Source organism: Protobothrops mucrosquamatus, unplaced genomic scaffold (assembly GCF_001527695.2).
Source record: "Protobothrops mucrosquamatus isolate PMUCROS unplaced genomic scaffold, P.Mucros_1.0 scaffold54, whole genome shotgun sequence".
In the NCBI taxonomy this organism is placed as follows: Eukaryota; Metazoa; Chordata; class Lepidosauria; order Squamata; family Viperidae; genus Protobothrops; species Protobothrops mucrosquamatus.
The window spans coordinates 791,215-805,914 of record NW_015386435.1 but is presented as its reverse complement, the minus strand read 5'-3'; the positions used below and the strand labels follow the sequence as shown (position 1 = coordinate 805,914).

The 14,700-nt window shown below is 39.3% G+C and overlaps 1 protein-coding gene across 1 annotated transcript in view; it reads left to right on the top strand.

Annotated features, from left to right (window-relative positions):
* ERICH2 (glutamate rich 2) overlaps positions 1–14,700 on the top strand; it is a 30,215-nt gene that overhangs the window by 6,369 nt on the left and 9,146 nt on the right. The window contains exons 5-9 of the mRNA XM_015811870.1: positions 2,659–2,692; positions 2,949–2,997; positions 7,515–7,551; positions 13,539–13,622; positions 14,266–14,348. Of these exons, the coding sequence (XP_015667356.1) occupies positions 2,659–2,692; positions 2,949–2,997; positions 7,515–7,551; positions 13,539–13,622; positions 14,266–14,348 (287 nt within the window). The remainder of the gene's footprint in view (positions 1–2,658; positions 2,693–2,948; positions 2,998–7,514; positions 7,552–13,538; positions 13,623–14,265; positions 14,349–14,700) is intronic.

Below are 14,700 nucleotides of genomic sequence, written 5' to 3'. Positions count from 1 at the left end.
TGTGATTGGAAAGGTGGACCTTCCAAATTAAATGTTCACATGCCAAGTCAATTATTGGGGAAACATCTGTTCTCTAGGAGTTTATCCTGAGGAAAGCACTGCTTTGTCATTACAAAGATCTGACCAAAAGAAAAAGAGGGAGTTAATTTTTCCCAGCTCTGCCTGGCAGACTGCTTTGGATGTAGCAGGATGGACGGACGGACAGACAGTAGATCCATAGTCTATAGGAGTTTGGTTTTCTGATCAGAAGCCCTGTCTAACTCTCGTCCATTTTGATTGATAAAATCTCTCATGTCCCAGATAGTTATGGAAGATTTTTAGTGCTTTCCTGAAGGTAGGAAGTGTTCCTGCCTGTTTAAAAGAAGTTGTGATAAGAACTTTTTTTTTTAAAAAAAGTCCTCCCTTAAGCCAGGAGATCTCTGTAATATAGGCCAGTCTCAAATATTATATATCTGAGTAAGGTTGAATGAAAATGTTTCTGATTGAAAAAGTTTCTTTTCAGTACCAGATGATTTTAATTATATTGATTAGACAAGACAATTTGAGTGTCAGCTGACATATGATATTTGGTCATATGTCAGCTGAAACATTCGGTCTTGATGGATGATAGTTTATTGGATATTTTGGTAGTCTAACCATTGTATCCCTCTGGGTGATCTGGTGGGCTTGGACCTAGAGCTAGGAACAGTTCTTTGCAGAATACTGTGTTTGCAATGATTCTGGTCCTATTCTTTGGACATGTCCAGAAGATAGTTCTGGGAGATTACTATGCAGTACTACGGCTACTGACTGATGACCCCCCAACTCTTTAAAATGTACCTAAAACCACAAGTCATTTGGAGCGTTAGAAGTATGCTGATAACACCCAGGTCCACTGATTCCTCCTAACTAATTCCAAAGAAGCAATCAGTACACTAATGCCTAATTTAAATAATGACCCGGATAAGGGAGAATCTCTTATGAATCTCTGCTGTTGCTAGATTCAGAGGTGGTGACTGCAGCAAGGAATGTATTTGCATAATTGCAGCCAGTATGCCATCCATTCCTTCCTGATTTTTTTCATGCTTAACGTTTCTTCCCTTGACTACATTCTGTCTTGCCTACTATAGCGTATTTTATGCGGAGCCATTCTTGAAAAATGTCTTTTGAAATTGATGCAAAATGCTGTGGCTAGGTCCAAGGTTTAGGGGTCACAAGAGGATGGTATTAAACTGTCTGTATTAGCTTCTACTAGCCTAGAGTGAAAATGTAAGTATTGGTTATGATCTTTAAAGCCATAAACAGGTTAGGTCCTTTTACCTGGCATGAATTAACTGAGTCCGGAATGAACAAGGAAGAGGGTTTGAAATGTTCCCATCGGTAAATTGGTGGGAATGGGGATGGCAGTTAAGACGTGAGAGATTGTCACAGCAACCAGAGACACTATTCTGCAGATTAACTCAGTTAAACTAGGCTTTGTTTCTAAAGTGGGGCTATAAGGGCAAGAGACAGCTGTTGCTTTTGCTGTTGTTGCCATGCCACCCCTTCCTCCTATAGAGCAGCATCCCTGCCCAATCTGTTTGACCTCATTGCTGGGTTAGTGGTGGAGATCCCCAGACTTGTGCTAAGTGGCTTCAACTCATCTTGGGAAAGGAATCAGGAAGTTGGGAATTCATCAAAGGTCAGACATAAGAGGCTGGTCAGACATTAGAACTGCTTTCCATAAATAGATGGAATGGAGAGATGCAGTGTGACACCATAATCTTAAGGTAGAGCTTTCATGGAAAGGGCAAAAAGGATGTGCTGAGATGATGGTCTGGTAGTGAAAATAGGAGAGCCACCAAACAATTTTGGGCTGGGAACCTGTAATCATTTTACTAACTAAACTGTACCTGGTAATTTTCAGAGGAAGATTAAACCAGAGAGCATTCCTGTTCTTGCAGGAGCAGTCTGATATCTTAGCAGAGCTCCAGGCTGATTACTAATGTGTATGCTGTCACTTAGCAGTGATTGAAATTGTGATTAAGTAGTAGGTAGATATTTTTTTGGGTGCTTACATACTGTGTTATGGTTTCTTTTTGTGTCAGGAATATTGTCAGGAATTATGTATCTGCTTGCATAAGGATTGCTGGCAATGCTTCTTCTGAATGATATAGCACCTGTACTGAAGATCACTGAAACACCTTCCATTTGTATATTATTATATTGTACCTTTGAGTCAGTCTTGACTCCTGGGGATTGCCTGGGCAAGTTGCTGCAGTTTTCTTTGCCTGATAGAGAGTGGCAGGCACCCATATGGTTTTGTGTCTAGCATGGGACTAGAACTCACAATCTCCGGGTTTCTACCCTGGTGCCTTAACCATTACCCCAAAATTGGATTTGTAAATATACACTAAGCCATAATATGTTTTGGCATGCTGTGTTCTATGAACCTAACTTTTGTGATTTATAAACTGTGGTTTATTGGAAGATGAATTGCATGAACTATCAGTTATGATTTAAAAAAAATGCTTAAGAAAACTATATTGTAGCATGATAATGTGAACCACTTCAAGATTTAGTGGTCCCCGGAAAACTAGAGAGCTGTTGTGGGGTGCAAGTTTATTTTGAAGCATTACTTGCTTTTTCCTATCCTATTTTGCATATACTTATTACATAAATTATTTTATCTTATATTAGGCATAATGGTTTAGGAAGGACAGATGCAATGAAGGTAAAAATATTTATCTGGATTTTGCTATAAGTTTATCTTTAAAAGGAATGTGTATGCTGGTATTTAACAGCTTTAATAAGAAACATCAGTTTTAATCCGTTGAGTATACATAACTGTAATCAAGAGTCACATTCTATACTGTGTTGTCATCTTTTTTTTTTAAGTGGTGAAGAATTTAAAGTGAAGAATTTAAAGATCATGGTGAAGAATTTAAAGACCAAGTAAAATAGCCATTCTTACCTTGTCTGTATTGCAGGGACAAAAGAATAAGCATAGTGGAAGATTGCATGTGTTTGGTCCAGAAGGTAAATAGTTCATGATATCATAACTGAATGCCATGGGGCCATGTCCCCAGTAACATTTTAAAAATCATGCGCCATTTTTCCCCCTTGGCCTCTGGACATGCCCTCATCAGGTATCCAGCTCTTGAATGAATCGGGTTTAAGTCATTGTTAAGTATACTGGATTAGGCTTCTTCTGCTTAATCCTATTATAGCTTCAAGGTGTAAAAGACTGTAATACTTTGTCACAGTCATCTTTGTAGACAGTCAACTGACTTGTTATCAGCGTGGACAGAGGGAGTGTTAAAAGGAGTGTGCGCACTTCCTCACTGCCTTCAAAACACTAGTCAGTCATTTCTGTCCAGGTGTTTGCTCTCTCCATAAGGGCATTGTTTCTTAAGTTTGTTTTGTACCTATCACCTCCCCACCCCCTCTTGATTATTGATACCAAATACTGTCCAGACTTGAGAGGAGAACGCCGCTATTTTATTCAGAAAAAAAGAAAAGGATATTTGGGCTGTTTTACTTTAAAGATTTGTAAAATGTATTTTTCCCTTTAAATGCAACAGTCCCATTTTCTCCATTTTTCCTCATTGCAGTGTTCAGACCTGGGTTTTTATAGGTTTGTGTGTGTGCGTGTGTGTGTGCAAGTTTCCCTCTATTTGTCAGTTTCAATTAGTTTTTCACTTTTTCCATGAAGTAAAAAGGGGGATTGCTCAGAAATTGCTCTGTTTTAATTATCCTTCTGTATAGGGCCTAGTTAACTGCACTATGTCGACGTCTTTGCTTTCCTAGAGCTTCTTCTGCCCTGTAGATTTCTTTATTTCACATTCAGAAAAAATGGGGAGATGCCCAAATGGAAGCTGCAGAGAGCAAATAAACCAGCCCAGAGAAGCCCACATGGAGTTCTGAAATCAACTTTCCAATAGTACTGCATAACCCTGACAGGTGGATGTAATTCCTGTTGGTTGAAAATGGAAGAACTAAAGAGAAAATCAACTGAATGGCTTTAGCGTAGGTGTCCTGCTGACCTGTCAGGGCAATACCATTGAGCACAGACTTGGAACAGAAACAACAGAGACAGGATAGGGATTGGGAATAAGGACAGTGCATTTTATGCCAATATTATTTTGCTCTGATGCAAAGATGGGAAGATTTTTAATGCAATTTTTTTAAAAAGCCCTTAATTCTGTGGACATCTGATCTCATATATGATTGAGAAATACAGCAAAGCTGTATTTACAGGTAGTGCTTGCTTTGCAACCATTTGTTTAGTGACTGTTTGAAGTTACAACAGCCCTGAAAAAAAAAGCGACTTATGAGCATTTTTCACACATATGACTGTTGCGGCGTCCTCACAGTCGCATGGTTTACATTCGGACGCTTGACAGCTGTCATGCATTTATGACAGTTGCCGTGTCCTGGGGTCATATAATCACCTTTTGCAACCCTTCTGACGAGCAAAATCAATGGGGAAGCCAGATTCGCTGAACAACTGTGCTATTAACAATTGCAGTGATTTACTTAACAACGGTGGCAAAAAAGATCATAAAATGGGGCAAAACTCACTTAATAACTGTCTTAGCATCGGAAATTTTGGACTCACTTAATGGTCATAAGTCTAGAGCAGGGGTAGGCAACCTTGGCTCTTGACTCGTGGACTTCAACTCCCAGAATTCCTGAGCCAGCCATGCTGGCTCAGGAATTCTGGGAGTTGAAGTCCACGAGTCATAAAAGAGCCAAGGTTGCCTACCCCTGGTCTAGAACTACCCTTATTTCATTTGTATGCTGCCCAGTCCCAAAGGCTTTAGTCAGTCAATAACCTCATCATAAAATAAATAATACTACGAAATGAAAAATGAACTCTGATGTATAGGTTCAACATCAAAATGAAAAATTAAGAATCAGAAAATACTAAAACTGTGTTCCTAGACACCATCTTCCATCATAGTAGACCCTTCTTCTGTACTAGATATAATAAATAGGCCTTGATACTTTTCAGAAAGTCCAGACACAATGGAGTTCAGTATCTCTCTGCAGGGAGGGAGCTCCTGAGTATAGAAGGAGCTATCAAAAAAGCTAATTTCTAAAGCCTTGAATAATTTCGGTCAAACTGGATAGACAGATGGATATTGGAGAGGTCAGCCCCTTCTGATAACCAGATCTGGAGCCATACACTACATTAAAGGTGGCAACTGTCAGGCTCAAAAACTAAGGAGGATACATGGCGATTCTTTCTCGCTGAGTTCTTTGTTGTTCCATGACTATAGACAAAATCTTGCCAAACTGAAACACTCTACTATCTGTATTTACCATTTACCGTTGATTATTTACCAAAATGTATTTACATTTTGAGAAACTATTAGGGAAAGGCTGTCTGCACCCTCTTTCTCTCACACATTATATCTGGACTGACCTGCCTCTTATTCCTCTGGAACAGGGCTTTTCAACTATTTCACCCATTGTACCACTTTTAGGATATGGCAATATCCGAGTACCACCCGTTGCCTAGCAAGGTGTCAAAAACTTGATGACCAAAAAAAATGTCACTGAAAAAAGTGCCCCTCAAGCCACAGCCAAGCAAGATACTTGCCTGCCCACCTGGTGGCGCTCTTCCTCCTGTCCGAGGTTTTCATTGTTGTGAGCATTTCTGTTGAGGATTGGCAGCGGGGGTGGGGGGGTGTTTGGTTTTTATTCCCCCCGTTTGCTGGGTGGTTGCAGCAGGTTTTTGTCACTTCACATGACCCTGCGACACTGTGACCGTCATAAATATGAATCAGTTGCCAAGCATCTGAATGTAAATCACAAGACCCTGGAGATGCTGCAACATTCCAGCTGATCGGCGCTTCTTCTGGGCTCAGCAGAAGCACCAGGATCAGTGTTGCTTTCCAGCTGATTGGTGCTTCTTCAGGGCTCAGCAGAAGCACCAGGATCAACGCCGAGCTCCAGCTGGAGCCTGGTGCTGATCCTGGCGCTTCCACTGAGCCCTGACAGTCCCGAAGAAGTGCCAATCAGCTGGAAAGCGGCACTGATCCTGGCGCTTCCGCTGAGCCCTGATAGCCCTGCCGCTCCAGCCGTCTCTCACTCAGGCTTGTGCGGTGCTGCCACCAGTTCAGCTCATTCCCCTCCCCCGCTACCACTTTTCTAGGATGGTCGCGTACCACCTGCAAGGTGCCAATGTACCACAGGTGGTACCCGTACCACTGGTTACACCCATTATTGCCTAGGCCAGCACATTCTGTACCAGCTGTAGCTTCCAAATCTTTTTCAAGGGCAGCCCACATACAGCATGTTACAATGATCCAACCAGGAGGTGAGTAGATCTTGACTGAGAACAAAGCCTTCGGATTCAGAAATGGTTGCTTCTTGACCACAGCTGCCACTTCCTTATTGAAGCAAAGCTGTAATCTAGGAGGATGACAAAATTGCAAGCCACTTCTGAATGGGACAGCACAGTGCTTTTCAGAGTCAGAGTCAACAACAATAACAACAATAATAATAAAGTTGGAAGGGACCTTGGAGGTCATCTAGTCCAACCCCCTGCTCAGGCAGGAAACCCTATACCATTTCGGACAAATGGCTGTCCAGTTTCTTCTTAAAAACTTCCAGTGTTGGTGCATTCACCGCTTCTGGAGGCAGGTTGTTCCACTGGTTAATTGTTCTAACTGTCAGGAAGTTTCTCCTCAGTTCTAGGTTGCTTCTCTCTTTGGTTAGTTTCCACCCGTTGCTTCTTGTCCTGCCTTCAGGCGCTTTGGAGAATAGCTTGACTCCCTCTTCTTTGTGGCAGCCCCTGAGATATTGGAATACTGCTATCATGTCCCCCCTCGTCCTTCTCTTCATTAAACTAGACATAACCAATTCCAGCAACTGTTCCTTATATGTTTTAGCCTCCAGTCCTCTAATCATCTTAAAGAGAAATTTTAAAAGAGAAATAGGAAGATGTTAGATGTTAAAGAGAAGTAGGAAGAGGAGAGAACCGTGAGGGATTCCATATTTAGATGTCTTTGAGCAGAATCGTCCTTTCTCCCCTCTGCTTGACTGGACCTGCCCCTTCAGGAAGGAAGAGAGACCTTGCAAAACTGTGCTTCCCTCCTCAGGGCCTTGGAAATGATCTAAGGAGATACCCTGATTTGATAATACCAAAAGCTGTTGCAAAGCCTTTCCGTGGGTCATCCAAAATGGACCAGTTGAGTTTTTCTGCTATATTTTGGTCTTGTTTGCAATGGTTTCATTGCTGGGGTTGCATGGCCACCCACTCTCTCTGCAACATTTCCTAGCAAGGAATAGTTGGCAGCAGATGTAAAGTTATCCAAAATACTCAGATCAAATGAAAGTTCTTGAAGAGGGGGCGCACGACAGCTGCTTTTAGAGGCCACAAAAAAAAACCTCACTCAAAAGAAGTTAAGGAAAGCCTAGCAAATATATGTTATATTTATTGCAGACATTGTTATCATTCTGTGATTTCTATTTTAAGAGAAGAATTATGAATAATACATTGACCCTGCCTCAAATGAATTACGATTTTCTCTTTATGTTTTTAGAGGAAGTAGTTATTGAACCCGTTCAAACAGTCCCACGGTAAGGAATCCCATTATGCGGCTGGTATAGTTCTTGTATTTTTAAAATCATACCTTGTTAATAGATTGGTACCAATGCCATAATTTTTTATAGGTATGCATATAGTTTAGAAATAAATCTTATTCTTCCAAGTAAATACAAATGGGATTGAAATCACAATTGGAAGAACTAATACTGATTCACAGTTGGTGTATATTATATAGGTAAAATAACATACTAGAATTTCCCGGCAAGATTCCTGTGAATCCCAGGGTGCTTACAGATGCTGCCCTTATTGCCTGCCAAGGCGCCATCCTCTTCTCCTTTTCAAATATTTAAATTGTTTTAGTTTTAAACAAAAAAGAAGCAAGCAGGGTACAAAGCAAAGTACCCTTAGAATAACATGCATTGACAAGAATACATTCGGAGTGAATATAGAGCCCAAAGAAGTTCGTAGGCAATAAAAAGCCCTTTAGATCTAGCTTTATAGATTATGACCACTCTGCTGAGAAAAAAACAACAACAACGTTAAGGATAAACTGGGGGTTAGGAGTCTGTACTCTCTGGGGTGTCTAGTGGGTGATTGGTGATTGGACAAAGGCCCCCATAGCAACCATTTTCTTTTGCTATATATGATATGTTTCCAAAATTTCAAAGCTCCACCTATTAGCTCAAAAAGTTTGGGAGCACTTAATTAGTTTAATACAGGTTTGTCGAAAGCATGTATCTGTGCTGATTTCAAATATTCATAGAATATATATTTGGTTCCAGTGACTGGATAACTTTCCACATCAATCTTGGGTCCAGTGCAGNTCAGCTCATTCCCCTCCCCCGCTACCACTTTTCTAGGATGGTCGCGTACCACCTGCAAGGTGCCAATGTACCACAGGTGGTACCCGTACCACTGGTTACACCCATTATTGCCTAGGCCAGCACATTCTGTACCAGCTGTAGCTTCCAAATCTTTTTCAAGGGCAGCCCACATACAGCATGTTACAATGATCCAACCAGGGGGTGAGTAGATCTTGACTGAGAACAAAGCCTTCGGATTCAGAAATGGTTGCTTCTTGACCACAGCTGCCACTTCCTTATTGAAGCAAAGCTGTAATCTAGGAGGATGACAAAATTGCAAGCCACTTCTGAATGGGACAGCACAGTGCTTTTCAGAGTCAGAGTCAACAACAACAACAACAATAATAATAAAGTTGGAAGGGACCTTGGAGGTCATCTAGTCCAACTCCCTGCTCAAGCAAGAAACCCTATACCATTTCAGACAAATGGCTGTCCAATCTCTTCTTAAACACTTCCAGTGTTGGAGCATTCACCGCTTCTGGAGGCAGGTTGTTCCACTGGTTAACTGTTCTAACTGTCAGGAAGTTTCTCCTTAGTTCTAGGTTGCTTCTCTCCTTGATTAGTTTCCACCCGTTGCTTCTTGTCCTGCCTCCAGGCGCTTTGGAGAATAGCTTGACTCCCTCTTCTTTGTAGCAGCCCCTGAGATATTGGAACACTGCTATCATTCCCCCCTCGTCCTTCTCTTCATTAAACTAGACATACCCAATTCCAGCAACCGTTCCTTATATGTTTTAGCCTCCAGTCCCCTAATCATCTTAAAGAGAAATTTTAAAAGAGAAATAGGAAGATGTTAGATGTTAAAGAGAAGTAGGAAGAGGAGAGAACCGTGAGGGATTCCATATTTAGATGTCTTTGAGCAGAATCGTCCTTTCTCCCCTCTGCTTGACTGGACCTGCCCCTTCAGGAAGGAAGAGAGACCTTGCAAAACTGTGCTTCCCTCCTCAGGGCCTTGGAAATGGTCTAAGGCAGTGTTTCTCAACCTTGACAATTTTAAGGCATGTGGACTTCAACTCCCAGAATTCCACAGCCAGCATTGCTGGCTGTGGAATTCTGGGAGTTGAAGTCCACATGCCTTAAAATTGTCAAGGTTGAGAAACACTGGTCTAAGGAGAGACCCTGATTTGATAATACCAAAAGCTGTTGCATGGCCTTTCCCTGGGTCATCCAAAATGGACCAGTTGAGTTTTTCTGCTATATTTTGGTCTTGTTTGCAATGGTTTCAAATAAGCTGTTTCCTTTCATTGCTGGAGTTGCATGGCCACCCACTCTTTCTGCAACATTTCCTAGCAAGGAACAGTTGGCAGCAGATGTAAAGTTATCCAAAATAGTCAGATCAAATGAAAGTTCTTGAAGAGGGGGCGCACGACAGCTGCTTTTAGAGGCCACAGGAAAAAAAACCTCACTCAAAAGAAGTTAAGGAAAGCCTAGCAAATATATGTTACATTTATTGCAGACATTGTTATTATTCTGTGATTTCTATTTTAAGAGAAGAATTATGAATAATACATTGACCCTGCCTCAAATGAATTACGATTTTCTGTTTATGTTTTTAGAGGAAGTAGTTATTGAACCCGTTCAAACAGTCCCACGGTAAGGAATCCCATTATGCGGCTGGTATAGTTCTTGTATTTTTAAAATCATACCTTGTTAATAGATAGATTGGTACCAATGCCATAATTTTTTATAGGTACCCATATAGTTTAGAAATAAATCTTATTCTTCCAAGTAAATACAAATGGGATTGAAATCACAATTAAAAGAACTAATACTGATTCACAGTTGGTGTATATCATATAGGTAAAATACATACTAGAATTTCCCGGCAAGATTCCTGTGAATCCCAGGGTGCTTACAGATGCTGCCCTTATTGCCTGCCAAGGCGCCATCCTCTTCTCCTTTTCAAATATTTAAATTGTTTTAGTTTTAAACAAAAAGGAAGCAAGCAGGGTACAAAGCAAAGTACCCTTAGAATAACATGCATTGACAAGAATACATTCGGAGTGAATATAGAGCCCAAAGAAGTTCGTAGGCAATAAAAAGCCCTTTAGATCTAGCTTTATAGATTATGACCACTCTGCTGAGAAAAAAACAACAACAACGTTAAGGATAAACTGGGGGTTAGGAGTCTGTACTCTCTGGGGTGTCTAGTGGGTGATTGGTGATTGGACAAAGGCCCCCATAGCAGCCATTTTCTTTTGCTATATATGATATGTTTCCAAAATTTCAAAGCTCCACCTATTAGCTCAAAAAGTTTGGGAGCACTTAATTAGTTTAATACAGGTTTGTCGAAAGCATGTATCTGTGCTGATTTCAAATATTCATAGAATATATATTTGGTTCCAGTGACTGGATAACTTTCCACATCAATCTTGGGTCCAGTGCAGAAGTATTGTAAATGTAAATAAAGTGTAAAAATGAGGACGGGGCTATTCAATTGCATTTAGTTTATTCTTGATAAAATAAAGAATCCAAGCTCCACTTGGTTCTCACCACTACCACCAAAACATCCACTGGCTTTGATTTTGATGAAAATATTCATAATCTGACCGCCCACTCCTGTTCTATTAATTTCCCTAAGTGCTATCGTATCTACACTTCACCTATGTATAATGGTTTGTTATCACTATGCCTAGATTATAATCCCGGAGCAGTTAAACATTCTAGGGTTTGGTTTGATTGGGTTTGGTTTGATTGGATCTCTCACCACTATTCTTAGAACCTGTGCTAAAATTTTCTTTGCACTTTTTATTTATAAGGGCAAAATTAAGCATTCAGAGTAAATAATGTAGAGCTTTTCTCATTTTCCCTTCCACGATTGTGGCTAAGACACTGAAGTTCAGTTTTCCTGGGGTGGAATATTTGAATTCTTGTGGCCTATTATTCCCAGTATCGCTTCATTTTCCCCCACCCCCCTCTTTTAAAAACTTACAATAGCAGAAAGACATACCAGGCTGCCAAAGGTAACGGAATAGCGGCATCACACAGTTGAACTTGCTGGAGTCAAACAAGGGCCAGCATCGCACACTCTTTGCTTCCTTTTTATCTACAAGGAATAAAAGGCTGTTCTGTCAGAAGATTGTCTGAGAGCTTCCTTTCACTTGCCAAGATCACTTATTTGTGATATTTCTATAAGCTGGCACCTTCCACAGAAGTGGTGCGAGGAGGGCAGAATCCTTGCACCGTCTCAGGGCAAGCCCTGTTTTTGTACACGTGTTGTGATGTCACCTGCGCCTATGTCCAGGGTGGCGCTTGCAGTGCAGTGCAGTTTTTGCCCATTTGGCAAAGCGGCAAGGTCCTGTGGATGCCCGTTCCTGTAAACTTGCTTATGCAATTGTAGTCACGGCTTGTTTGTAGAGTTATAGCAGCGCTTCCCAAACCTGGGTAAATTAACTTAATAAATGCAGTGATCCACTTAATAACTGTGGCAAGGAAAGTGATAAAATGGGGCAAAATTCACTTAACAACATTCTCAGTTAGCAACAGAAACGTTGGGTTCAGTTGTTGTAAATCGTGGACTACCTGTAATGCATTCTTGTCTACTTTGAGCAGGTTGACCTGTGGGATAACTTCACGTCCCGTCCTAGCTTTCTGATGCTAATGTGATTTTTTTTCTAGCTTTCAAAAGTACAATTCCCCACTGAGGATAATTAGTGTCTATAGCAGCATATTTGTTTTGCAGTGCATATGTTTTGTTCAGCAGAAGTAAATCCCATTTGACCTCAAGCAAATATATTACACGGTGGTGGTACTCTTGATAATTAAACACATCAAAATGTGGTCCTGAGCATTTCCTCTGCGTGATACATAACACAAGAGAGAGTGTGCTGATGTGGGGGGTCTACACTGCTTGTGTTGGAAATAATAAGTTTTAGTAGGCTCTACATCACACAGGTGTATCCATTAGAGCTAACAGCTACAATCATTCAGTTCCTTGAACCTATGAGATATAATTCATTGTATGGATTTTTTAAAACTCCACTAAATTAAATTTAAAAATCATAATTTTCAGCTATTGGTATGAAAAAAAATGAAAATGGAATGCTCTGTTTGTATGTCCGAGTGTATGTTTCATAGACACAAAAGAAGCTTTTAAATGGATCAAAATACGATTGAATCATTTTTTATTCCCCCCCCCAAATATATGTATATTATATATTCAGTGTATTTCTGACTTTCCAATGCACTGCGTAAGATAAAATAAAAGTTTATGATTAAAATGTTAAAATCAATCAAAAGCACATCAATAAAATGAAGAAGCTAAAAGTAGATATACTTTCAGTTAAAATTCATTTCAGTAAAACTGAAATGTTAAAATTCAAAGGTTTCTCTGAGTATGAACATCTTCATCTTCTGAGAAAGGGTATTAAAATGAGAATGGACTCCTTTGATGGGAGTTTCAGAGTCTGAGAACTACTTTAGATAATCCCAGAAATGTTTTCTATATAGTACTAGATTATTTCTAATTTAAATACATACTAAACTATCCATAAACTATTATGAATAAATGATGTAAACATTGTAAAAACTTACTACAGTGAAAACTTACAGTTGAAAACTTTGAATAATAACTAAATTGTAGTTCAGAATTATTTGAGAAAGATTATGTTTAAAATTGGGGAAGTATTTTACAATGAATATGATATTAATGTATTTATTCATGTTAGAATACCAGGGCTATAAAATAAGACATTTAACAATATTCCAGAAAAAGGTGGGGTAGCAAACCATTTCGGTACTGTTTCCAAGAAAACTGTGTAGATATGTTTGTGCAGTTATCAAGAGTTGAACTTGACTCAATAATATCTTTGTTGGTCACTCTGTAAACTAAGGTATTTAAATTTAAGAGACAAACTTACATTAATTGAATTATTGAAATAATATATTCATTCTCTGTAGAGATATAAGGTTGGTTATTATTTTAGAAAATGTATTAATTACTCCACAGTTCACCAATTATTTTACGGTATGTCCGTATTCTGCTTGCCTTATCGTTGTGCCAAAATCAACCTTTGATCCTAACCTTGAAAAGATGGAATACAACAAAGCAAAAATAAAAAGTGACAGCAACTGTTTAAAATTATATTTTAGTAGAATCATTATTCTGATGTTTAACATTTTTTGCAGTGATCTTTTTTTAAAATGTTTAACCAAGGTAGCATGGGATGTGGAAATGAATCTACAAGCAGATCTTACACTCCGTCAAAGCAGATCTTGTTATGTACAGCTAAATCATTAGAAAAGTAAGTCTCACTTCAGTTGAGTTGTTAATTAATTCTATTATGAGAACTGCTGACATCAAGCTTTTTAAATAGTTAACTGTTGTTCAGCTACACAACTTTGTAGATCTTGACAAGTTTTTATAGTCAGCTCTTCAGACATTGTAGAATATTTATTTTATTTTATGCATGTCAGGGAGGTGCTGCCCCATGATGTCGGATGCCAATGTGACATCTAGAACCCAATAATAATGTGAAAAGACCTCAATAATTATATTGGTCTCTATGGCAATTGGTGTGAGGATAGAGATACTCCCTGCAATGAAGCTGCAATAATAGTTTGAGATCATTCATGAACCCTACCACTCTCAGTCCACAGACAGGGAAATGCAGCATTAACTCTGAATAGCTTTTTTCTTTGCCAAAATTAAACAACCCTAAATGCGCAGAAAATGCTATTTTGCATTTTTTTAAATGGGCATGTTACATGTAAAATGCAATTAATTTGGCCCTAAATATTAAGTAATTCTGACTTAATATTAACCATATAAAGGAAGTAAAAAAAAAAACACCCGAGATTTATTTAGTATTTATTCTGTTGACTTAAGTTTGTTTTTGAAAAAAAAATTATGCTTTTTTATTGTTTGGGAAAAAATGCAATGCTAAGACGGAATGCTTTAGCAGCAAGAATTGCAAAAAAGAAAAATCTAAAGATGAATGTAAGACCGCATGACTGCCTTGAAGGAACAGGTGAGATTTATGTCTGCATTTGTGCTTTATAGATAATATGGAAGATTGTCTATTGTTGGAATGGAGAGTAGAAGCTGGAATTCAGCTATGCATTTCCACCATGGGCAGCCTCATTTCCTCCATGTCTTGTTCTGATCGTGTCAATTTATCCGTCTTTTTAATTTGGTATTGATTGTCTGTAGAGACAAATAATGGTTCTGGACATGCATGATTTTGCATGTGTGCAGTCACTTCATCTTCATAAAGTGGTATCCACTTGAGCAATAACTACACAAAATGATTATCAAATTTGATTGGAGAGCCTTATAAATAGTATTTGGTCTTGCTGTGGCTGCTCTTTCACAGTGTCTGG